At 39.3% G+C, this 24,947-nt stretch overlaps 1 protein-coding gene across 2 annotated transcripts in view; it reads right to left on the bottom strand.

Moving 5' to 3' along the window:
• Positions 1–226: 226 nt before the first annotated feature.
• The window catches only part of HSD17B12 (hydroxysteroid 17-beta dehydrogenase 12), a 171,391-nt gene continuing 146,670 nt past the window's right edge, over positions 227–24,947 (bottom strand). Inside the window, exons 8-11 of one of the 2 annotated variants that reach the window (XM_003254452.4) lie at positions 18,767–18,848; positions 17,100–17,165; positions 1,987–2,136; positions 227–1,707 (exon numbers count right to left, since the gene is read on the bottom strand). In XM_003254452.4, coding sequence (XP_003254500.1) covers positions 1,603–1,707; positions 1,987–2,136; positions 17,100–17,165; positions 18,767–18,848 — 403 coding nt within the window. In that variant the 3' untranslated portion in view covers positions 227–1,602. The remainder of the gene's footprint in view (positions 1,708–1,986; positions 2,137–17,099; positions 17,166–18,766; positions 18,849–24,947) is intronic. The other variant, XM_030794744.1, reaches the window with a different exon arrangement.

The following is a 24,947-nucleotide window of genomic DNA, read 5'->3' as shown; positions in this document are numbered from 1 at the left end:
CTACAACTATTTTCTAACTGGGATAAAAGAAAAAGTATTTTGTATACTTGCAAATGAATCCCTCCTCTCTCTACCACCACTACACCAAAACCAACTCACCAACCAACCAACCAACCAACCAACCAACCGACCAACCAACCAATGTGTGAAAGCAGATAAAATATTGCCCAGGTCATTGTGGTGTCACCATTTCTACAATGAAATGAGAGGAAAAAAGGGCAAACAATGTGTTTTTCATAAAGCTATATTTATTCAACTTAAATGACAGCCTTTATTCTGAGATTACATTCTTCCTAATTTTAGGGGCTAAAATATATTTTCTTTTACATAATGATGCTGATAGCAGATAGTTATTTGTTTTTGTTTTTGTTTGTTTGTTTTTGTTTTATGTCCTTAGCTGGCAAAATTAAAAGCCAGAAGCTAAGGGCCCATTTTTTTTTTTTTTAATACAAATCTACTGGTGCTTAAAACTCAGAGCTTAGGAACCACAGCCTAGGTAAAGACCAATCTTCTTGTTGCATATTTCACAGTATTGAATTCTTTCTTGGTGAGTTCCCCATACAAGTTATGAAGCAGGATAAAAGTCAGTCTTATATTAAGTCATTGTAAATATGGCCTTAATTTCAATCACCAAAGAAATGTATTTTTGTTGTATACCATGGTTGCAGCATGTTTTATTAAAACTAATTATATCAGTAGCTACCTGTAGAGTATCAATTTAAAAATTATAATGCCATTTCTATGAAGTCATTACTTTTATAGGACTAGCCTGTGTCACATGTGTGATCAATATTGGTTCAATGCAGAAACAAAGGCAGCTGGGTGTCCAAGCAAGCCACTTTTCTGGGTCAGGGTTTCAGTGGTACCATAGATGGCTGCCAGTCTCAATGTACACTTTGGCCCATTCATCTTTATAAATCATACCATATACCTTCGATATTTACATACATTTAAACTGAGAAGAAATATGCACTATAAGAAAGCATAGTTTAGTGGGCTTCATGTGTCAGAAATAATTCCATATTTCACAATTATTTTCATGTCATTAGCTACCCTTGATAAAGAACAATTCCATATAAATGTACAAACTGGAAGATAATTTTATAAAACCTTAAAGGGATCTTTGTAAATTGCAGTGTGTCTGCTTATAAACAAATCAAATCAATCTCCATTTCTTCAAAGTGTCAAAAACAAAAGAGTAGCTGGACATTGGTTTTTATAATCAGTTTCAGAGAAAATACAGGAATAATGATCAATGGCATTTTGAAGCAGATAAAACTGCCGAGTTTTATGCTTGAGTCTATCATTCTGTGATTTGCTGTAATAGTATTCCTTTCTGTTAGCTGTTCTTGACAATATTAGTTCTATATTCATTTGATATGAGCATTTATATTAAACTTCAAAATTACCTCTGATAGTATCCAGAATATATGTCAGAAACCCCTAAAAGCAACTTCTATTTTCCTCTTAATTAAGATAATATTTAGTCACGTTAATAACTACTGAAATGACAACTTCAGATTTTCAAAACCAGTAGAGTGCCTTGCAGTGAACGGGCATACGCTGGAGCATCTGGCCAGGTTACAATGCAGTTATCAATGTTTAGTTCTTCTTGGTTTTCTTCAGATAGTGAGCCCGTGTAGACTTGTTCATATTCATGGCTATTTTCAAATAAATCCAAGAAGGCAGGTTTGAGAATATCGAGCCCTAGGGAAACAGAATGCGAGAGATATGTAATTATAGCCTACAATTTGGGCTAAATTGAAGCATATGATTGAACATTTTATTAGAGTGTTGATTTTATTTATAGGTAGATTTTAAAGTTCTTGGGTATACAACCATTATAATTATAACAAGACATAGATGTCTTGTCACTATGGCTGGACAATGTATATATGCTAATCTATTACATACTATCCTGTAACTCAATGGGAAAGAAACCCCAAGCCAGAAAGTACTGATTTGCGACTCAAAAAATCTACTTACCATAAGAGCATGGATCAGGTATCCATTGGTTCGGGATTGCAGGCCGACTGTTCTAATTGCAGACTTCACAAACGTCTCCGGAGAGGGCTTATCCAAAGTTGGCTTCCGGATTTTAGCCAGTTTTGTAGCTACGAAGTATGGCAGGACACTCTAGAAAGGTAACACCCACCCCGGAAAACATGCCATTCATTAGTAAGGCCACAAACTCAGAATGTACAGTGGTGCTTGACTGCTCTTAGTGGTGGAAACGTCAGTATCTTTACAGAGAGAGAAGAAAAGAGAAGTGGCTATCTAAAGCCAATTTGATAGAACACATGATACCATAAAACAAATTGTAACAAATCAATCTCTCAATAAAACAGAGTTTGAGACCAGAGAAAGTATTAAAAATAAGCAGAAATCTACCTTTTTGAACCTTTAAAAAGGAAAGCATTAAATAATCTAGAGAGCACAGATTCAGGATAGGATATTTTTGACACTTAGTAAACTGAACATTGAGACAGAACCACCAAGTAGGAGATTTTTGATACTTTATTCTTCTAACAGGATAATGCCAACTTTCTCCATAATTTATGGCTAATTAAGCTTGTTCTATCAGCTTTGATCCTTCTGAAGTAGACATCTTATTTCTCAGCCTTGCATTACTACTTTTCTTCCCTAGTTTCTCACCATTCTACTTCTGAGTTTTATAAACAGTTTTATTGATAAGATAGAACCACCTCCCTTTTTTTCTTTTTTAGAGGGAACACAGTCTAACAATACGGAAACTGTTTGGGTGGCTAAAAGACACCTGACTGGATGGGTGTAGGGTGACAAATCTGGACATGACCTTTGGAGGAACTTCAATCATGTTAGGTTCTTTATTGCTTATGCTTGCTGCATTTTGGATGCGATTCAACACAGAGTATAAGGAAACCCTATTATAACAAGTCCTGAGTCATGATACAAGAGGTCCTTCTGTAGTTTGAAATAACCTGGGCATGGTAGTTCAACAAAGAGTGAATGTATTGTTTATCTCACATGTGTGAAGTATCACTGCAATGACACTTCTTTTTTTCTTTTTCTTCTTCTTCTTCTTTTTTTTTTTTTCTTTTTTTGAGGCAGGGTTTTGCTTGTTGCTTAGGCTGGAGTGCGGTGGCACGATCATAGCTCACTGCAGCCTTGACCTCTTGGGCTCAAGTAATCCTCCTGTCTCAGCCTTCTGAGTAGTTGGGACCACGGGCGTGCACCACCATGTCCAGCTAATTTTAAAATTTTTTGTAGAGACAAGGTTTCAACATGTTGCCCAGGCTGGTCTCAAACTTCTGGGCTCAGGTGATCCTCCCACCTCAGCCTCCCCAAGTGTCGGGATGACAGGTGTGAGCTACCACGCTTGGCCCAATGACACTTCCATTAAAGAAAAGGAATGGTTCTAACACATGGTGGTCAAAATCTTAAAATTTCAATCAAATTGAGATCTGTTCCATTCTATGGATTTCCTTCCTGCTGAGACCTAGAAGGAGTGGTCCCATGTCTCTGGGTTTTTTTTTTTTTTTTTTTTTGAGACAGAGTCTTGCTCTGTCGCCCAGGCTGGAGTGCAGTGGCGCGATCTCTGCTCACCGCAAGCTCCGCCTACTGCGTTCACGCCATTTTCCTGCCTCAGTCTCCCCAGTAGCTGGGACTACAGGCGCCCGCCACCACGCCAGGCTAATTTTTTGTATTTTTAGTAGAGACGCGGTTTCACCGTGTTAGCCAGGATGGTCTCCATCTCCTGACCTCGTGATCCACCCACCTCGGCCTCCCAAAGTGCTGGGATTATAGGCGTGAGCCACCGCGCCCGGCCGTCTCTGGGTTTTTATGTACGTGCGTGCTTTGCATTTTTCCCACTCCGAAGTGTAAGTCAAGGAATGCAACCCATTCTCCTTGACAGGTTAGATGAAACCTCAGCCTCTCCATTAGAACCAAGAACCCCAGATGGAGTGCTGTCACTCTCCATCTTCCTCTTTCCTTGTCCCTGCAGCCACGAACTCATACTAAGTATGAAGTACTTCAATATTTGAGCCAACTTTGATTAGGTAACTTTTGATTTCTGAGAATTTGTTTATTGGGATTATCACTATGCATTTATCCCTCACTTAGCAAAAAAATTTTTTTGTCGCATCTTTTAAGAACCACTTTGCCACAAGGATATAGTCTACGAGAGCACACGCTAGGGTGAGATCTCAGACACAGACTGAGCAGGAAATGCAGAGTTCAGTGAGGCTCTCACAATGGGTCAGTAAAGAAAAGGTTATTTCCCAGAGCAAAGTTGAGCAGTAAGGAAAGAAAGAGTATATGTAAATACTCTGATCTCACATAACGAAGGAACATAAGCAAACCATTTCTCATTTCTATGCGTTAGGTTTAAAGGTCACAAAATAGTGAAGATTAAAAAAAAAATCCCAAATATAGATCACAAGCCTGGTAAAGGTATTGTAAGATTTTGAGCTTCTAGAGGTAGAGATGGTGTAATCATTATACCTCTCAATTGCATTATAATTTTTTGTTCCTTTCTTCCATCCTTTCTGCCGTCTTCTTCCTTCCCTTCATATGTAACATGATATAAATTGGACTACTTTGATCTTGTAGGAGAATCACGTTGCACTGCCTGACTGAACCACTTGGTGGTGCCACAAGTTAACTCTTCATGCAGCTAAACCATAGAGCTAGTCTAGGGAACCCCCAGATCAAGGGGTGGGGACAAGAGATGCATACTCAGGAATTCCAAGTTGGGTTATGTTTTTCCAGCTAAGAAATGTAAATTCTTTTCTAGAAAGTATATTTATTTCCACGATGGTTTAAAATCAAGGCAGTTAACATAGCCTAGTGGAGGGTTCAAAGACGAAACAGCGTTTGAGCTAAGTCTTAAATGAAGTGCAAGAATTTCCCTGATTGTAAACAAATAAGGGAACAGCAGGAGCCAAGAAAAGGAGCCACAGAAGAGCATGATGTTTTTCAGGGAACTGCATAGCTCAGGATGGTTCAAATGTTGGAAATGTGTGAAGAGTGGCAGGAGGGAGGCAAAACGGTACAGAAAACTGAATCCAATCGCCGGGCGGTATCCATTTCTAGAACACAAGCTCCATGAAGACTTGGTCATATTCATATATTTTAATGCTTTAGAACAGTACTTGGTACATAGCAGGGGTGCAATTAATATCTATTGAATGAATTGGTAAAAGACACTTCATTATGGACAGCACTGAAGAAGAGTACTGGGGTCTCTTTCCACTGCTATGATCCAGAAAATTAACTACACCAAGGAGTTGATAATATGAACGTTTAAGCCAAAATTTTAGAAATTCTGAAGCATATAAAAGACCACCTATCTAAATAGGCATACTTATAGATATAGATACTTGCCAATGATTTAAAAATAAATATTCCAAGTTATGTGAAAGTAAAGAAATATCTTAGATATCAAAAAGCCATCTAGGTACACCCTTCAACTGTTAAATAAAAACCCAACAAGTGATAACTAGTTGATTTCTCCTGCTCACTCAGGAAAACATTATGGGAAACAGGTCAAGAAGATACTTATACTTTTATAGGAAATTGTGGGCAGAACAGATTTTTCAAGTTGCTCAAGCTCAACAAGTTCCCATTACAAATATTGCCAGCTCAGAAACAACCTGACCTTGAGAGCTGCAGATGTGGGCAAGTATCCTGGTCTTCAAATTTAGAGTTCCCAAATGGCAAATAATTAATTAGGCCATAAAGCAAAGCTGTTGGTGCTTCCTTGCTCAGCCTATTTGAAAACAATAAAAAAAAAAGAAAAAGAAAATCACTGGAGACAACTTGGTATCTTGAGATGGAGCCTCGCTCTGTCACCCAGGCTGGAGTGCAGTGGCACCATCTCGGCTCACTGCAACCTCCGCCTCCCTGGTTCAAGCAATTCCCCTGCCTCAGCCTCCTGAGTAGCTGCGATTACAGGCGCCTGCCACCACGCCTGACTAATTTTGTATTTTTAGTAGAGATGGAGTTTCTCCATGTTGGTCAGGCTGGTCTCGAACTCCTGACCTCAGGTGATCCGCCTGCCTCAGCCTCCCAAGTGCTGGGATTACAGGCATGAGCCACCGCACCAGGCCCGACAACTTGGTATCTTTTTTCTCACCCACTGGAGCAGCTTGCTTAGATAACTGGACTTCACAGTACAATTCAGGGGGCTTGATTCAGAAGAGGAAGGCTTATGGCCATGGAGTAGTGGAAAGAAAGATGCCTGAAACTGCATGGCAGATATTCAAGAATCAGGGATTGAACCTTGGAACTTAACATGGTAGGGCATCTTTCAGGTGTCATCATCTGTGTACTAAACATGCTTTTCAATTGAAAAATGACCAGAACATCAGATGACAATGACCTGGGAAAATGAAGACCCAGAAGACACTAGGGTCTAGTGTATGTGCACAGTATGAGATTTCAGACATGGTGTCATGTCTGCCTTTACTGAGCATTAAATTCAACTGTGTAGCCAGCACACACTCTTAAGGCAGAAGCTGGGGCTCCTATGAAGAATACTGGGAAAACTCCATTTCCTGAAATCTGTGTATTCATCTATGATTTCAGGATCTGGTATACAAAAACCTAAATAATTATACACCTATATTATAGTTTTGGAGTGTGTATTACTTTACTTGCAGACCACGAAATTAGCTTTACCATATAAAGGCCCTTGATTATCTACTTGGCAGAAACCCTTAGACTTTCTAGAAATTTTAGGAAAAAGGAGTTGTTCTGATGGTGCAGAGATCCCTGGTTATATAGCAATGAAAAAAGGCCCTGTAATAACCATACATATAAATCTTAGCATCTAAATCCAAAATGAAGGAGTTCAAAATATTGTGCTCTACACAAAGATCCTTGACAAATGTTGGCTGATAATCTTGTAAATAACCCACCTCCAGAGACGTGGAATTTGTATGTTAACATTCAAGGAACAAAAAGAAAAACAGTGTAATCTCACAGAAGGCATTCACTTAACACTAAACTATTTCCTGAGCACCTACTAGAACAATGTTTTAGGCAATGGAACTTAATGAATAAAATTCATTGTGAATAAAAACAGAGTCCCTAATCTTACAGAGCTAACATTTCAGTAGTGGGATATAGATCACAAATAATAATTAAAGGTGTACAGTATTGGCAGGCGATGATAAGAAAGGAAGATGAAAAAAATACCTGGGTAAAAGAGCTGATAGAGGCTGAGCCTGCAGGTGGGTTCTCAAGCAAGGCCCCTTTGATGTGGTGACCTATAACCAAAGATCTGAACAAAGAGACGGAGTTGGCCAAAAGAATATCTGGGTGAAGAGCCTTTGAGACTGAAGGAACAAGTGCAAAGGCCCTGAGATGAAGGCATCCTCAAGGTGTTTCCAGAATTGGAAGGAGGCCACAAAAGTAGGAAGATGGGGAGGGGACATAACATGGAAGTTTGAAATCAGAACATTGAGGGTCATTAAAACTCATGGTTTCATTGTGAAAGAGACGAGAAGCCAAGGAAGAATTTTTAGCATAGCAGTGAAGTAACTGGATTTTTTTGTTTTGTTTGAGATAGCCTCGCTCTGTCACCCAGGCTGGAGTGCAGTGGTGCGATCTCAGCTCATTGCAACCTCCACCTCCTGGGCTCAAGCCATCCTCCCACCTCAGCCTCCCAAGTATCAAGGACCACAGGCACACACCACCATGCCTGGCTAATTTTTAAATTTTTTTTGTAGAGACAGGGTTTCACCATGTTGCCCAGACTGGTCTTGAACTCAATGAGCCCAAGCAATCCATACATCTCAGCCTCCCAAAGTGTTGGGATTACATGTGTGAGCCACTGTGCCCAGCTGGATTTTATTTTAAAGAGATCATTCTGGCTGCTACGAGTAGGCTATAGGGGCTGTTAAACCACGATGGGTGTAGGAAGGCCAGATAGTAAGATACTGCAAAATGTCCAGGACAAGCTATGATGGTGGCTCAGATAGAGTGGTAGCAGTGGAGGTCATGAGAAGTAGTCAAATAGTGGGTATGCTGCAAGGATTTCCTAAAGGATTAAGTTTGGGGTGTGAAAATAGAAGTGGCAGGGTAACAGGAAAAAAAAATCAGCATTGGTTATAATCAGACCAACTTGGATTCAAATTCCAGCTTGACCACTTACTAGCTGTGTGATCTTGAGCAAAACACTCGTTGACTGAGTCTTAGTTTCTTCCTCTGTAATTAGAGGCCATAGAATCTTCCTTATTATACCATCATGAGAATTAAATAAAATATTATCAGTTAAAGAGTGTGGGATTTGAACTTTAGTATGTATTAGCAATTATTGTCTAAGTTTTCCAAAATCTATATTTTTAGAATGAATTTGGAAAGAAGAACTTGGCTGACTTTTTATATCCAATAAGACGTATAAGAATGCCATTTTCCATGGAGAATATCTGACTGTTGAGGTAAGCAACTGAATATCTTAGTTCTCCTGGACACACATGTAATGGTTTGGAAGGACCTCTTCAGCTTGTAGGTCTTGTGGTACAACACTGCTGTAAATGGCCAAGAAAAAAGGACATCACTGAAAAAATCGAGATTCAGCTGGTTGGAAGGGATCTGAGTCCAGTGAGCCCAACAGGACTAATTTTACTATTCTTAAGTCATTTCTCAAAATTGGTAGAGTTGGCCATACCTGAACATTTCCAGTGAGAATCTTGATATTGCTTTATAACTCTCTCTATTTAGACTCCATATGCACAAAAGACACACTCTATTAACTCCTTTCGTAGTCACTGGCAATTAACAGGAAGAAAGGATGGAGACTTCTATTTGTAATCCCGGTAGCCGTTTCTCAATATTTAGCTTTCTAGTTCTTTGAAGCCCAATAGAACTATATGAATACTCTAAGCAATAAAATACTGTAACAAAAATACAAAGAAGGAATATCTTCTTTCATTAAAAAATTCTTAAATTTTGTTTTCTCTCATCTCAATTTGTCCTATTTGTTTTCTAAATTTTATGGATTAACCCAAATCAAGTCTATTCTGATTAAAAACTACACTTTTACCTGAATTAACAAAACCACCAACTCTCATTACCAAGACAAAGGCACTGGAAAGTAGTAACAAGGGAATGGAGCCCACAGGATTTCTGTCTGTCTTTTTTTTTTTTTTTTTTTTTTGTGAGACAGAGTCTTGCTCTGCCACCCATCACCCAGGCTGGAGTGCAGTGACACCATCACAGTTCACTGCACCTTCAACCTCCTGGGCTCAAGTGATTCTCCTGTCTCAGCTTCCTGAGCGGCTGGGACCACAGGCATGCACCATCACGCCCAGCTATTTTTTTTCTATTTTTTGTAGAGACGGTGTCTCAGTATGTTACCCAGGCTGGTGTTAAACTCTTGGGCTCAAGCGACCCTCCTGCCTTGGCCTCCCAAAATGCTGGGATTACAGGCGTGAGCCACCGTGCATGGCCCCCAGAGGATTTCTTCAGGACAGTAAGTTCAAATGTAAATGGAGTGTTCTTTTGTAATCTCCTGCTAAGAATGAAAAAGTCCATTTCATTTTCAGGGCAGCTGAAAGTTCTCTGGGCTTAGATGGTCTCTGTCTGCATCCCCACCTTTCTTCTGGTAAAGAAAACCTCAGGGGATGGTGTCCCTTCGCAGATGATCTCCTTGTTAAGAGCATTTCCAGAGACCCGGCCTCCCAGGTCAAAGGAAGGAAACTGCGTGACGTAGAGCAACACCTCTTTGAGAAAGAGGACGGCACTGCAGACGGAGTTACTCACACCAAGATCGGTACATTCTCTACACTTCCCCATGTTCTTGAACATATCACTCTTTTTTAGTTTCTTCTCGAGAACGTGTCACTCTATACAGTTGTCTTATTCGTGGATTTAATGTCTGCCTCCCTCCCAATAAATGTAAATTCAACCACAGCAGAGGCTCTGTCTGCCTTTTGCCAGATTATTAGGTGCTTTCTAAATATTTCTTGACTGAAGACACGTGGAACAGGATATATACCTCCAGTTTTGGACTTACTGTGGGTGTCATGTGTTTAAATATTTGTCTTTTCTGTGTGTGTGCCTTCAGGACAGGGACTGGGTCTTATTTACCTTTGTTTCCTAGATGCCTAGCCGAGGGTCTGGTAAATAGCAGGCAGGAGCTGTTTGATAAACTAAATTGACTTTAAGCAAGTTTCAGGACTCCTCTTTGTTTTTATTTTTATTTTTTTGAGACAAAGTCTTGTTCTGTTGCCCAGGCTAGCATGCAGGGGTGTGATCTCGGCTCACAGCAACCTCTGCCTCCCAGGTTAAAAACATTTTCATGCCTCAGCCCCCCACAGTAGCTGGGTTTATAGGCACGCACCACCACGCCTGGCTAATTTTTGTATTTTTAGGAGAGATGGGGTTTCGCCATGTTGGCCAGGCTGGTCTTGAACTCCTGACCTCAAGTGATCTGCCTGCCTCAGCCTCCCAGAGTGCTGGGATTACAGGTGTGAGCCACCGTGCCCAGCATGGGGCTCCTGTTGATCCGTTTCCTATTTGTAAAATGGGACTAGGTTAACATCTATGTAAAATGAGTTGACAAAGGAGGTGAAAACATGGGCATATTGTAGATATCCAATAAATATAAGTCTCTTTCCTCTCTTCTTCACCCTTATATATCATTTCCCAGCTTGGAGTGTTTTTATCTCACATCACTTATCCCACTTGCCAGAAGGGGAGATTAAGGCGTAAAGTAATGAAGCGACGTTCTGTAGGTCAGATGGTCGCCGGATGTTGAAGGCAGAACTCAAACCTTGGTCTGCTGACTCCAAGCTCAGCGTCCTTTCCTCCCTGCCTCAAGGCACACCGATGACCAGTGCAGTTTTCATAAAACCACAGCCTGCGCTGAGGACACTGTGAGCATGCTTTAGCTGTGACTTTTCATTTTGAAAGGATGAAATATCCAGGCAGGGCTTCAGGAATTCTTTAGCATCAAAAATCTCTTTATGAGGCAGGTTTGTGAAGAAACATCACTGATCCTACATCTAGGGGAAATTTTGATATGGGCCAAAATGTTTGTACAGTTTTAGGGTCTCCCCACAGATTGCTTGTTAGTGCAAGGGAAATAACAGTAATTATATGGCAGAGAAGTTGGGTAACACCTAGAGTCGGGGGTCAGAAACGTCGCTACCAATGGAGAGCGGATGGATCTCGTGTGTCTCCCCACGTGAGGCCCTGACGACACAACATCACATGCATATGTGATATTTTGGCCCAGTAAGCATAATCCGAATCTAGCTTTTGGGTTTCTCTAAGGAAGCATCAAAGAAACCCCAAATGAGGAATGTATAATTAAAAAGAGGAACACTGTACTCTTAAAAAATGTCACTGTCATGAAACACAAAGGTTTTAGATATATCCCAGGTTAAAGGAAACAAAAGAGACAGGACAACTAAATATAACACCTGATCCTAGACTGCATTCTTTAGTGGAGGAACAGGAGAGGATAAAGAACAGTGTAAGATCAAAAATTGGGCACAAATAATACATCAGATAAAATTATTGTATCACTGTTAAATCTGAGTTGATATGGGTATTGTGGTTATATAAAAGAATATCCTTATTCTGGTTGGGTGTGGTGGCTCACACCTGTAATCTCAGCACTTTGGGAAGCCAAGGTGGGAGAATCACTTGAGCTCAGGAGTTTGAGACCAGCCTAGGTGACAAAGTAGACCCTGTCTCAACAAAAAATGCTAGGCTTGGTGGCATGTGCCTGCGGTCCTAGCCACACGGGAGGCTGAGGTGGGAGGGTCACTTGAGCCTGGGAGGTCAAGGCTACACTGAGCCATGATAGCTCCACTACCCTCTAGCCTGGGTGACAGAGTGAGAACCTGTCTTCAAACAACGAACCAACAAACAAACAGCCCCCTATTTTTCAGAAGTACACACTCAGGAATTTAGAATTGAAGGACCATAATGTTTGCACTTACTCTCCAATGATAAGACAAATGTGGTAAAATGTTAACAGTAAGAAATCTAAGCAAAGGGTATCAGAGTATTGTCTGCACTATTTTTATTCTTGTAACTTTTCTGTAGACTTTAAATTATTTCCAAATAATTTTTTTAGAAACCAGAAGGCTTATGAAAATTTTGCAGAATAAGAGTTCAAGAGGTATAGTTTTAGGATTTAGTCTTAGCTACTTCCTGCTTGCTCAGTATTAACTGCTAGTCAGTACAGGGTAGACAGAAGGAGCCCAGGGCTAGGACCCACTACCTAGCCAGTCAGATTACTTATAATAATTCTGCCTTTTGAAAGACACAAGTGTCTTTTTTTTTTTTTTTTTTGACTGGACTTTAATTATAAGGTAATGAGAACAAACAGTCCTCATCAACAGACTACACTTATGATAAGGTTTCCTTGAGAATGTGCTTCTCATCCTCTGTTCAAAATCAAATAGTCTCTCAGGCCCGTCATTCACCTCCAGGGCATTTACATCACTTGTTGTTGTTACTGTGTTTTTGCATTTCCAGGAAATGATTACATAATGGCAAATCTGAATTCTTGAAGGCAATTTTAAATGATCTTATAAAATTATAGGAAAGAAGTTAAGAAGTTGAGGGAAAGATGGGGAGAGAAATGCAAAAGAAAAATATTAAGAAGTAATATGAAACAATCTAGAATTTGAACAATATACCCTCTTCCTTCCCCAAAAGAGCAATCTGATGTACATTCACATGGAGGTAGACCTAAAAAGATAGCATTCTTTGCAAGGCTTAGAAAAAAATGGAAACATGGCCACATAGCATTAGTCTAGAAGCCATTCAGATAAAGAGGCTGAAAATTCAAGGCCAGGAGCATATGGGAGCAATAGAAGAAGCTCAAAAAGCCATCAAAACAGATGCCTGTGTACCACAAAGCTTGACCATGCACAACCAGAGTTTTCTGTGATGCCATGGAAAAGGTGGGTCTCCCGCTTACCACAAACAGCAAGTGCCACCAGCAACACAGAGACAACTAAGATAAAAAGCCCTGTTCTCAAGAATACATGGAAGTGGGGAGACAGGGGAGGGCCAGACAGTAGCAGGCAGAGGTACACAAGGAGCTCTAACGAGAGCCCAGAGAAAGGCCTGACCAAATGTGCCACGGGGCTGAGAGAAGGCTTTCCAGGGCACGCGAACTGTGGCCCAGGCCTTGAGAGAGGGACAGCGGCCATAAGGTTCAGGTGCAAATAGGGCTGGGAGGACATATGGTGAGTAGAACTGGGGAGGAGTTGGGGAAAGGATGCCAACAGAGGAGCCAGTCATGGGCACTTCAGAGGGCAGAGCATGTACTAGACACTGGGATGCCCACTCTGGCCTGAACGTCGGGGAGGACAATGGAGTGGCAAGAAAGGAGATGGCCTTGTGGAGCTCGAATTTAATCCTAAACCTCATGGGCAGCCACTGGAGGACTAGGAAGGAAAGCAACATGATCTGATTTGTACTTTAATAAGATCACCCAGGGAACATGTGTGGGCTGGAGTACAAGGCGGAATCAGCTGATAAATACTCCTAGTCCAAAAAATTTGTGGGCATTAACACCGCCAAAGAAAAACCAATCATTTTTAACTCTGAGCTTCATTTAGACTACATTTTTTTGCCCCTTTGATCAGAATTAATAAGAGGTTCTCTTTCTATTCTACTTCAACATTCTGATGTATTCACAAGAATGACGACTGTGCTTTCCCTCACAAACATTTGAGTCTTTATTTTTTCATTGAATTCATTCAAAGTTTAAACCTTGAATGAATTCATATGACAAAACACAATGACGGATGAAATGAGAGTTTATAATTCATTATTAGGGAAAAACAAAAGTTTATTGAAATAAAATATTTCAGAAGACAAATGCTAATGTGTTTTTACAGTAGCTTCTAGTCACATCAGATTACTAGGTGGAAAATCTGGAGAAAAGATCTTTGAGGGAAACAAGTTGTGAGAATGAGAGAGGAGACAGTCTTGCTTATTAACAGAATTTTAGAAGTTGCCTGTCTGTGCTCACAAGGCCTAATGCTACCTTCTGTTACTGAGACACTTACAACTTCTGGTCACTCTGCTTATAGTCAATCACCAATGGATCTTTTTAGGATCCTGCCTAGTTGCAATAGGTGTTTACAAACTATTCAGTTAATAGTGTGATTGCAATTAGATTCATCAGAAAGAAAATGGTATACCATTGCATGGCATGTGATACCTTCCCATGAATACCTTCTCATGGAATGTAATAGCTTCTCACGAACATTTTACTGGTTTCCTTGTTACTCAAATACAATGTATTCAACATAGAACATTCACATTACTAACATTAAAATGACTTGTGTCAAGGAAAGGGGAAAAAGAGAGTACAGTAATTTAGTATAAAATCCAGGATTCTAGAAAACACGTCCTTCTGAATGAAACCTATACATATGGGAAGCTGCAAGTCAGAAATAACACCACGTGGCTATGACATCTAAGCTTCCCTTGGATGAAAGCTCAGGTCAGGGTTTAGAGGAAGCAGGCGCTTAGTTGATCCTGGAAGATGAGGAAACAGTCATTCCCCCTTCCTTTCATTACCATTCTATCTATCTCACAGTAGGTGACTTAGCTTCCACCAGTATCTACTCAATAAAAAGGTTTAGCAGCTACATCTACATGACATTTAGGCCCATCTTGATGGTCTACAGGCATAAAGGAGGAAATGGAACTAACCAACCAACTGCCCTCTGGTTCCATCACTCCCTGAGCACAGATGGATCCAGTAAGTGTTCAATGTTGGCTTACAGGCCTGGAGCAAGTAGCCTAGTGATTAAGAACAAAGGCTTTAGTGCCAAACAGACCCAGATTTGAGTCCCAGTTCAACATGGGCAAGTGGCTTACCCTCTCTAAGCCCCAATTTCTGCAATTAAAAATAATAATAATCACATCGTTGTATGAGATTGCTATGAGATGCAGTGAAATGATACATATTAAAGTGTTTAGCACTGTACCTGAAAAGTATCCACTCAAATATTCACTATTATTATTTTGATCGATCATTCGGGGTTCAGGATACAAAAAGTGAAATACTTGCCTCACAGGAATGAAAGCCACAGTGAACACCAGACGTGCACAGAGGTGGGGTAGCTGATAGGCAGGTGCAGGAAAGAGGTACAAATTGCAACTTCTCCCAAGACATTTTTTAAAAGTGCCTGAGCATGGAAATACTATTTCTTTCAATTGAAGAATGGCTAATTTGAAATTGCCACCCATCAAAACTCCTATATTTGCTTTCTCTCATATTTTGTGTTTTCACAGCATTGTATCTGCTAGCTACATAATAAACTCAAAGGTATATAAAAGTTAACTCAAAATGGATCAAAGAGCTAGAACTAGAAAACTCTTACAGGAAAACAGGGGAAAAGCTTCATGACACTGGACTTGGCAAGCATTTCTTGGATTTGACACCAAAAGTACCAGCAACAAAATAAAAAATAGATAAACTGGACTACATCAAAATTAAAAACTTTTGTGAATAAAAAGATATTATGCAGACTAAAGACAGAATAAAATGGCAACTCATGAAGTGGGAGAAAATCTTTGCAAATCATGTATCTAAAATGGGACAACATCCAGAATATATAGATCATTCCTACAACCCAATGACAAGAAACCAAACAACATGATTTTATTAAACATATGCAAAGGACTGGAATAGACATTTCTTCAAAGGTGATATGCAAATAACCAAATAAACTCATGAAAAAATGCTCAATATCACTAATCATCAGGGAAAAGCAAATCAAAACCACAATGAGATACCACTTCATACCCATTATGATGGCTATTATAAAAAACAAACAAAATAGAAAATAACAAGTGTTGGTGAAGATGTGGAGAAACTGGCACTCTGCACACTGCCAGTGGAAGTGTAAATTGGTGTAGCTGACATGGAAAATAGCTAAGTTCTTCAAAAAATTTAAAACAGAATTACCATATGACCCAGCAATTCCACTTCTGTGTATATATATACAAAAGAATTGAAAACAGAGTTTGCAAAAGATATTTGTACACTCATGCTCATATTAGCATTATTTACAATACCCAACAGGTGGAAACAACCCAGATGCCCATTGACATGTAAATGGATAAGCAAAATGTGGGCTATATACAATGGCATTTTATTCAGCCTTGAAAAGGAAGAAAATTCTGACACATACTTCAACATGGATGAACCTTGAAGACATGCTAAGTGAAATAATCCAGTCACAAAAGATCAAATACTGTATGATTCCACCCATATGAGGTACTAAGAGTAGTCAAATTCACAGAGATAGGAAATCAACTATTGGTTGCCAGGGGCTGGAGGGAAGGGGAAATGGGGAGTTCATGTTTGATGGGTACAGAGTTTCAGTTTTGGAAGATGAAAAAAGCTCTGGAGATGGATGGTGACAATGGTTGCACAATATGTGAATGTACTTAATGCCATTGAACTGCATATTAAAAATGATGAAAACGGTAAATTTTATGTTTATTTTACCACAATTAAAAAAGAGAGAGATGCCGACAGTCTCAGTCTCTCAAAATAAAACCCTAAGAACTTAAAAAATATGCTTCAGCCGGGCGCGGTGGCTCACGCTTGTAATCCCAGCACTTTGGGAGGCCAAGGCGGGTGGATCAGGAGGTCAGGAGATTGAGACCACGGTGAAACCCCGTCTCTACTAAAAATACAAAAAATTAGCGGGCGTGGTGGTGGGCGCTTGTAGTCCCAGCTACTGGGAGAGGCTGAGGCAAGAGAATGGCGTGAACCCCGGGAGGCGGAGCTTGCAGTGAGCCGAGATCGCGCCACTGCACTCCAGCCTGGGCGACAGAGCCAGACTCCGTCTCAAAAAAAAAAAAAAAAAAAAGTATGCTTCAGCTATTTATATTGCATTTAGTTCCACTTTAGGTATCCCTACTTGGAAATTCTAGGGGATAATTTTTTAAAAATCTAGACAAGTGCATTAAGGAAAAAGAAACCGTGTTTTTAACGGCATGCTAATGTCACGTTCACTTACTTAGGAATATGATTTTTTTTTGTTGCCAAGACAGCAACAGTTGCTCTGGAAACCACAGAAAAACAGGGATACTTAAGTGAAACAAACTCCACTCACCTGCACAAAGACGCCCTTGCTCCTATACTCCTCATGGAGGCACTGAGAGAAGAAATCTACAAAAGTCTGGGAGGGGAGTGGGAGTGAGAAGAAAACACACACATTACATCAATCTGCCTGATTTGTAGCCATGGAAACAAAAATAATAAACTAATCATTTAATGCTATAATTTATCATCATTTTTTTCATTTCAAATGCAGAAGAGAACTTAGAAAAACACCTCAAAACCTCAAGCTGTTTTTATCTGCCACTAAATGAAGTATTATATTACCAAATATAATATCCAGATCAAATTTTGATTTAACTGGAAAAGGCTTTTCTTATCTTTCTCTCCCCCCAGAAAATTACTTTCCAAGAAAAAATATTTTTCTCTTATATAACAAAGGACTCATTTCATCTCTCCACTTGCCACTCAAACAGAAACACAACATGACGTCCATTCAACTCTGTTCTATGGGGATTTTGTTGTTGCTAAAAAGAACAGAACAAGCATCGTCTTGGTGCTTTGGGATGACAAGATCCAAGAAGTATAGAGATGAATGTGACAGCCCATCTTCTTCTGATAATACAACCTTAAATCTATTTGTAAAATACAATGTGCCATTTTTCAAATGTGGACTCAACCTCAGACTAGAAATGCAAAGAATCAAGTGACTTTTCAAGGGTCCTAATTAGTCATAGTTTTGTAGCCATGGAGTAGAACAGGTAAGTTGAAGTTCACGAATCCCTTCAAGAAACATGGCATTCATTTTAAATTCGCCTACAGTATGTTCCCAGATACAGAAAGTAGATTGTAGGGGTTGGGAGGTGGTACCAAGCTTTTCAAAAGACAGTAGTGACTGTTTTTTCACAAGAAAAAGAAGTCGGAGTTTTGCTCTTTTCCTTCCCTGAAATGTTTCAAGTTCTTAGTGTACATATTTTTGTTTATTTTTCCCTAAAAGCCTGCTTAATTTCAACATCTAAGTGATCATTTTCCCTTCAGAGATGTATTCGATGCCTCAACAGTGTATCTGAAGATGATGCCATTCACCTGCAGGCAGTAGGACACACATTCTAAATTACTTTCCTAGCAGTAATGTGAAGAGGTTAATGGTGATATTGTATGAAATTATGACATTGTCCAGAGAGTTCTGGAAAATTCTTGTCTCACCCCAAAAGTGACAAAGAATATCTATGAATCCTGGACAACACGGCAAAATACACTCTCGCCCAGTCTATCTTGTGCCTACTATGTACATTTACACGTTGACCAGATGCATTTCTTCTATGCTGTGTGAAGTGGACTCATTCATGTATCAAATCTCTAATCTTAGACTCATTAACATCATGTTCTAATTAACTAAGCTATCTGCCTAGGTCACCTGTCTATGGAAAGCACAAGTAGCACTTTCCAAATCAGTAAAGTGCTGGGGAGAGAAAAACAGCATCTGTGAATCTGATATCCTGGTGTCCCATTTGTAAGTTTACAGTAAGTTTATTGTAAGTATATAGTATGTCTCCAACTCTGGTTCTTTTGAAACTCAAGTAGAGTATTTTCCTTTTCTTCTCAGTCTATTGGAAAACTGCCAAGAACAGAACTTCAGGAAAGTTAAATCTACATTAATTTCTCAGACTAAAAATTACCCCTTATTACTATATTGACATGATTTAAGAAAATATTGTTTACCTTGGTTGCAGAATAGATGGTCAACAGTGGGACAGGGAGCATGCCACTGCCAGATGAAATGTTCAGAATAGCCCCTTTGGATCTAAAAAGGAAAATGTACCATGTAAAAGGAGTGAAGCCACAGTATGCAGTTGTTTGTGAATTACGGATTGAGATATATAATTATTTGAAACAGAATAATGTAGCTGTTTTTCTAACACACATCTCTCCCTGCCTTTCATCAGCATGTGCTATGCTTGGTCAGTAAATAAGACATAATTCAATCAACTAAAAATAGCTCTTCTTCACAATTAGCTCATTTCCCAGTCTTAGTAACCCAGGGCATGACCAGATCAGATCTCCAGTCTCCTCGAGTTGATCTCTACCCTCTGAGGTCTTCTCTAGCCACAGTGCCAAGAACTTTTACTTACAGATCTTTTATATTCCCTGCATACACCTTTATTTTAGCATATCGTCACATACTACTTTACTGTAGGATTTAATCATTCTATGCAGATAAACATTCTCTCCTCCCCCCAACAAAACCATAAGCTTCTGGATATAATAGCCCACTTTCTCTCAAAATATTCCACATGGTACTGAGCACATAACCAACAGGTAATTAATAAAACTTTCTGGCAATGAGTGAATGGCTATGTCCTTTCCTTGGGTTGTAGATTCTACTTCTACTTTCTACTTCTACTTTCCGTGGGTTGTAGATACTTGGGCACCAACAAAGAGTTGACTCCAAAATTATGTGACTCTCTAGTTCATCAAACTGTGTCTTTTGCCGAAAGGCAAAGCTCAATTGTTACTGTAACTTTTAGAGACTACTGAAAGTTAAAAATCAAAGTTACCAGGAATTTCTAATTCTACAAAAAAGTGAAAATTAGCTTAGAAAAGCAATGCTATAAAGATAGCAGTTGTTAAAAAGTACGTATAGGTTAGGTAAAGTGTAGAATTATGGTTTAGGAATGTCACAACTACCACCTCTTCCCCTCAAATCCATTCTTCTCAGAGGATTCCCCTTTTTCAGCCGCTGCAACCTGATCCCACCCACCTCCTGTCTCCCATATTAGGTTCCTTTCATTAACCCACTTTCTCATTGTTCTTTGTCTGAATTTACTTCCCAACACCTATTTTTTTTAGCTTAAAAAAGGGACTATAAAGACCCCCTTTATGCAAAATAATGAAGGATACATGATTAAATGGCATCTAAGTTATTTTAGACATAAATCTGAAGTGAAATAATCCCCAAAAGTCACCCGCTCCATCTGCCAGCCTCTAGGCGAGATGCCACTTCAACCATCAAAGGGAAATGGGAGTCCTCAGCTTAGTGTGTGTCACTGGAAAGAAGTTGTTGTTGTTGTTTAACAGAAGTCCTTATTAGTATTATGTGCCTTCCTAAACTGTGAAATCCATTAAGATTTGGATGATAAAAATTACATTTCAAATTTAAAAATATTAGGAGTCAATGGGTTAATTATATCATTCTGGTATTTTTTGTTTGTGTCTTCCTCAGAAGCAGAAAAGTCTTTTCTTTTTAAATTTTAAGGTAAGAGTTTGTATCAGGAGTTAGAACCCAACAATTGGAACATCAAAACTGGTAAATTAGCAACGAATATCTAGTCCTTTAATTTTATCTATATTTCTGAGAAATCCCTTTGATGAAAATAGAAAAACCACTTTTGTTATAGGAGATTTTTAATTTAGTATTAATTTGTAATATTTAAAATATCTTTTTTTTGGGGTATTGATCATGTTCAAAAATTAGACTGTGGTGATGGTTGCACAGCTCTGTGAATACTCTAAAAACCATTAAAGTGTATACTTTAATGGGTAGATTGTTCAGTATGTGAAATTTATCTCAACAAATCTGTGAAAAGAGAGAGGAAAATATTTATGACATATTGGAATGTATCACCTTTAAACTGGGAGCAGATCCCAATCAAGTGAAAACTAAGAGAGCTATTGTATCGTATGCAACACAATATGCTTTCTAAGAAGTAACCCTCAATCTTGACAAGTCAACCCCTCTCCTGCATCCTAGGCATCCTTGTAGGTATGGGTAGTGTTTTATTTTAACCTTTTCTCACATAACTGGGAACAGCTATGTCCAAACTCATTCACAGCAAGTGAAGACACAACCAGTTTGAAGTAGATGCAGAAAAATGAGGCTTTCCACTGAAGCTGCAGCCTATCACTGCTTGGCCCAACAGCTGGATTAAATGCTCCATTATACTCAAGTTAGCTGGGGTTGTTATATGTGCCCTTGAATAGAAACCTTACATTTTAAATTTCATTTCTTGCTAACAAAATGCAATTTAAAAATCTGTAAAGGGTAAAATTTAACATTATCAAGTGCACTTTAAAAATTAAATCTTGACCTGATCAAAACAGACCCTTAAAACTTCACTCACCAAAGCAATGATCTAAATACAGGAAAAGTCATTTAAAGATAATAAAAGTTTCTTTCCCATATTAAAATACAATACAGATCAATTATCCAATGTCACGTTCATGCAGTCATGCTCCCTTACTTGTTTGCTCCTTAAGGCAACTAAGATTTTGTTTCTCAAGTATTCTAATCCTATTGAAAACTTCTAGGAGGTGGAGCTGCTTTGAATTAGTGAAAAGTCAGAGTTTGAGGGTACTGCATACAAAATACAGTATTTGCATGCTAAAACACATGAAAACAAATCTAAGACTAACAAAGGATAAAGCAAGAATGCACTGACCTAAGTAAATAAAAGGGTAGCATTTAAAATTGTATCAAAGTGACAGTAGAGAAAATAGCCCTTCTAGAAATCTCTGTCCTGCCATTAAGCTCACATATTTGTCTAGCAAAAACCTTCCTCCCATACCCACACACACAACAGTGTAAAATTCTCTCGCTCTTTCTTTCCAAAGGCAATAATATTCAACTTAGTTCTGTCTGAATCACAGCTAATATACTGGTATAGCCTGCCTTAATCTTTGTACTGTATACAGTATCTGTTCTCTGTGTAGAAACGGGGCTGAGCATTTGGGACTGCAAGGCACAAAAGACTCGCCCTTAAAATCAACCGTGTTGTCTAGCTCTAGTCCTCCATCTAACCAGAATTAGTGACGTCAAACCAGTTTCCATGGCACAGCCAGACTCATGACAACTCTGTTATATCAAGCAGAAGGACAAAATGGGCTGCGCTTAATTGCACACAGAAACAAACATGAAACTAAACCCTGGTTAATCTCTCATTTTCTGGGGACTCGGGAACAATTCTAAGATTGGAAGGTACATTAAGAATTTTTGCTGAAGTTTATAATGAAGACTCATGTTGCTCATACTTCAGCGCATTTTCTCGTTTGTTATGACAAATATCCAAATAAACAAGTCAAGCAATGTTTTCTGTAATGCAACATTCTTAATTCATTATACTGCTTACTTGCTAACAGCCACACAATGCTGTCTCAGTGGTACAAATTACTGAGGATCTACTAGAACTAAAATGTTGCGAAAAAACCCAAAGCAGAAAACACCAATTGCTGACAGGAAAGTGCCTTTTAATATAAACGTATTCTCTTTAATTACTAGTCCTCCCACAAGCCAGACATTAAATTCGCCCAACTCTATAAAACTCAGTCCCTCGCACTTATAGCTTCCTATAGATATGCTCTCTCGTGGAATTCCCTCAGACCTGTGAAATTCCCAATAAGACTCCCTTAATTGTCACCTGGATTAAAAAAAAATTGCCAAGCCTTTATTTTATAAGTGCTTTAATATTCTACCAGACTGTCGTGGCATCCTTGTCCACATCTCTATAAAAATACTACTGTCATAGAGGACGTAATAGTTCTCCTCTGAAGTAAGTCACTGTTTTCTACCTTCCTTAGAAACCTCATCACTGTCCCACAGTGCAGGTGGGAAGAGAGACCTGCTGCTATGAGGAACCGGAACTGCAGGGTTAATCCTAGTGGGGACTGCTAACTGCATACAGAAATTGATGGTAGCCAAGGAAGAATGTACAAAAAAAAAAAAAATCCATCCCAATTCTTCACATTTCCACTTCATATCAAGGAGTACAAAAGCAGGCTCTTGACGGGGAGGGTTGTCATTATATATATATATTTTAAAGCTTAAAGATAATACTGAAATTGGCACAGACGGTTCTGTAACGGACGCTCACGAAGACTGAGAAACCTATAAAAATAAAGATCTATGTCAAAAAGAATCTTGGAACACCGGGGTCAGGTGTATAATTAGAACCAGCAATCCAAATACTTACATTGTACAAATACTGCTTTGTGGAAGGAAGTCTGCAAACATTTAGCACATGAAAGAGAATTACCTGCCCTAAAACACCATAACATGTCATAATTCCACCTTAAGCAATACAGTTATGAAAGGGGCTATTTTTAGCTTTCCCATGGTTGTTATGGCAACCACCTTCTGGCTCCAGCTGTACACAATGTTTATAATTCCAGGGAAGTGAAAAGAGCAACTTTCCTCTATCATGTAATTATGTACTTTCTACATCTATGGTAACAATACCTTAGTTTGATTACAGGTACTTGTTCAGCGATAGTCAGTTGGCCCTAGGCTATAGTTCTAGAGGGTTTGGAAAATCTCATACATCAGAGGTGGAACCAGTGGGAAGAAAACAACAACAAAGGATCGTGATAAAGGACTCTGCTGTTACTCAATGGAGATACTAACGCTATGGAAACCAGCCATAGGAAATAAGCCATTTGGGGATGGTGTAAAGTGCAGGCTATAATGAAACCACTTATAATGTGTAAGGTAAGAATGCTTTCAATGTGATCTGCTAACTTGGAATTTTTCTCTCCTCTTTGGGCATACAGCTAACATTTCTGGCCTTCTGTGCAGTAGTTGTAGCCTGAAACTGAGTTCTGCACAATAAAATGTGGGCAGAAGTGAAACTTCCCTTAAAACCATCTTTGCTCTCTCGTCTTTCATCTGTCAGCTGGATGCAGAGAACTCCAAGACCCTAGAAAATGATGATGCCCCTAGATGGAAGGAGCCTCAGATCCCCGAATGACGGGTAGAGAGGGGAGGGAAAAGTAAACCTTTATGTGTTAAGCGACTGAGATTTGGGAGTGGCGTGTTTCAGCAGGTAGCTTACCTTGACTGACACATCTAGTAACTAAGTTCTTTAATTCAAGTAGACATAGACGTTCCTTTTCCTAACCAAAAGTATTGATTCATAAAATCCACATATATTTCTCACTAGTTCTTAAGAAGTATCAAAATGGTAATGTGGTGTCAGGTTCAGTCATAGTTTCTGATAACTTTCCACCATTTCTCAACCTCAGTTTAAAATCAACTTGATCTTTCCTTTTTTTTTTTTTTTTGAGACAGAGTCTCACTCTGTTGCCCAGGCTGGAGTGCAGTGGCACTGTCTTGGCTCACTGCAACCAGTGCCTCCCAGGGTTCAAGTGATTCTTGTGCCTGAGCCACCTGAGTAGCTGGGATTATAGCTGTGTGCCACCACGCCCAGCTAATGTTTTTGTACTTTTAGTAGAGATGGGGTCTTGCCATGTTGGCCAGGCTGGTCTTGAATTCCTGGCCTCAAGTGATTCACCCGCCTCAGCCTCCCAAAGTGCTGGGATTATAGGCGTGAACCACTGCACCCAGCTTCAACTTGATTTCTTAAAAGGCAAGGATCCCACTCATCCATGATACGCTTGAGTCAATGAATGCCTATTGAATGGATGGACTCTCCTTTTTTGCATTGCCTTTATGTAATGCTCCAGCTGTGATCACGGCTGTCAGGTCTACAGAGATAGCAGTGAAGTTCCCAGCTTCTCGGTTTTGTATTATTTACTAACTGTATAGCTTCATAGCACTTCATCTCTTTGGGCCTCTATTTTTTCATCTGTCAAAGGAGGGAGGTTACTGTCAATTAATTTAATGCACTGGATTTCTATGACTCTTTGACTCTAAGACTTTATGCTGTAAAATGATTTTGCAACCATTATCTCTTTTGATATGGTTTTCATCAACACAATTAAAAATTCCTTTTACAATACCTCTGTGGTTTATAAGTGTTTCTTTTTTAATGGATAGATTTACTATTCTGAATTAATACCATGTTACCTGCAGATGTCAAAACTAGGATTAAGGTGATGTCCCAAATTTAATCCCTCCTGGGTTCTACTTTGCCCCAACTCTACCATCTTCTAGCGTTCTGGTCCAGTCTAA

This window comes from Nomascus leucogenys, chromosome 15 (genome assembly GCF_006542625.1).
Source record: "Nomascus leucogenys isolate Asia chromosome 15, Asia_NLE_v1, whole genome shotgun sequence".
NCBI lineage: Eukaryota > Metazoa > Chordata > Mammalia > Primates > Hylobatidae > Nomascus > Nomascus leucogenys.
Note: the sequence above shows the minus strand (reverse complement) of the source record. Positions and strands in the feature narration are given on the sequence as shown.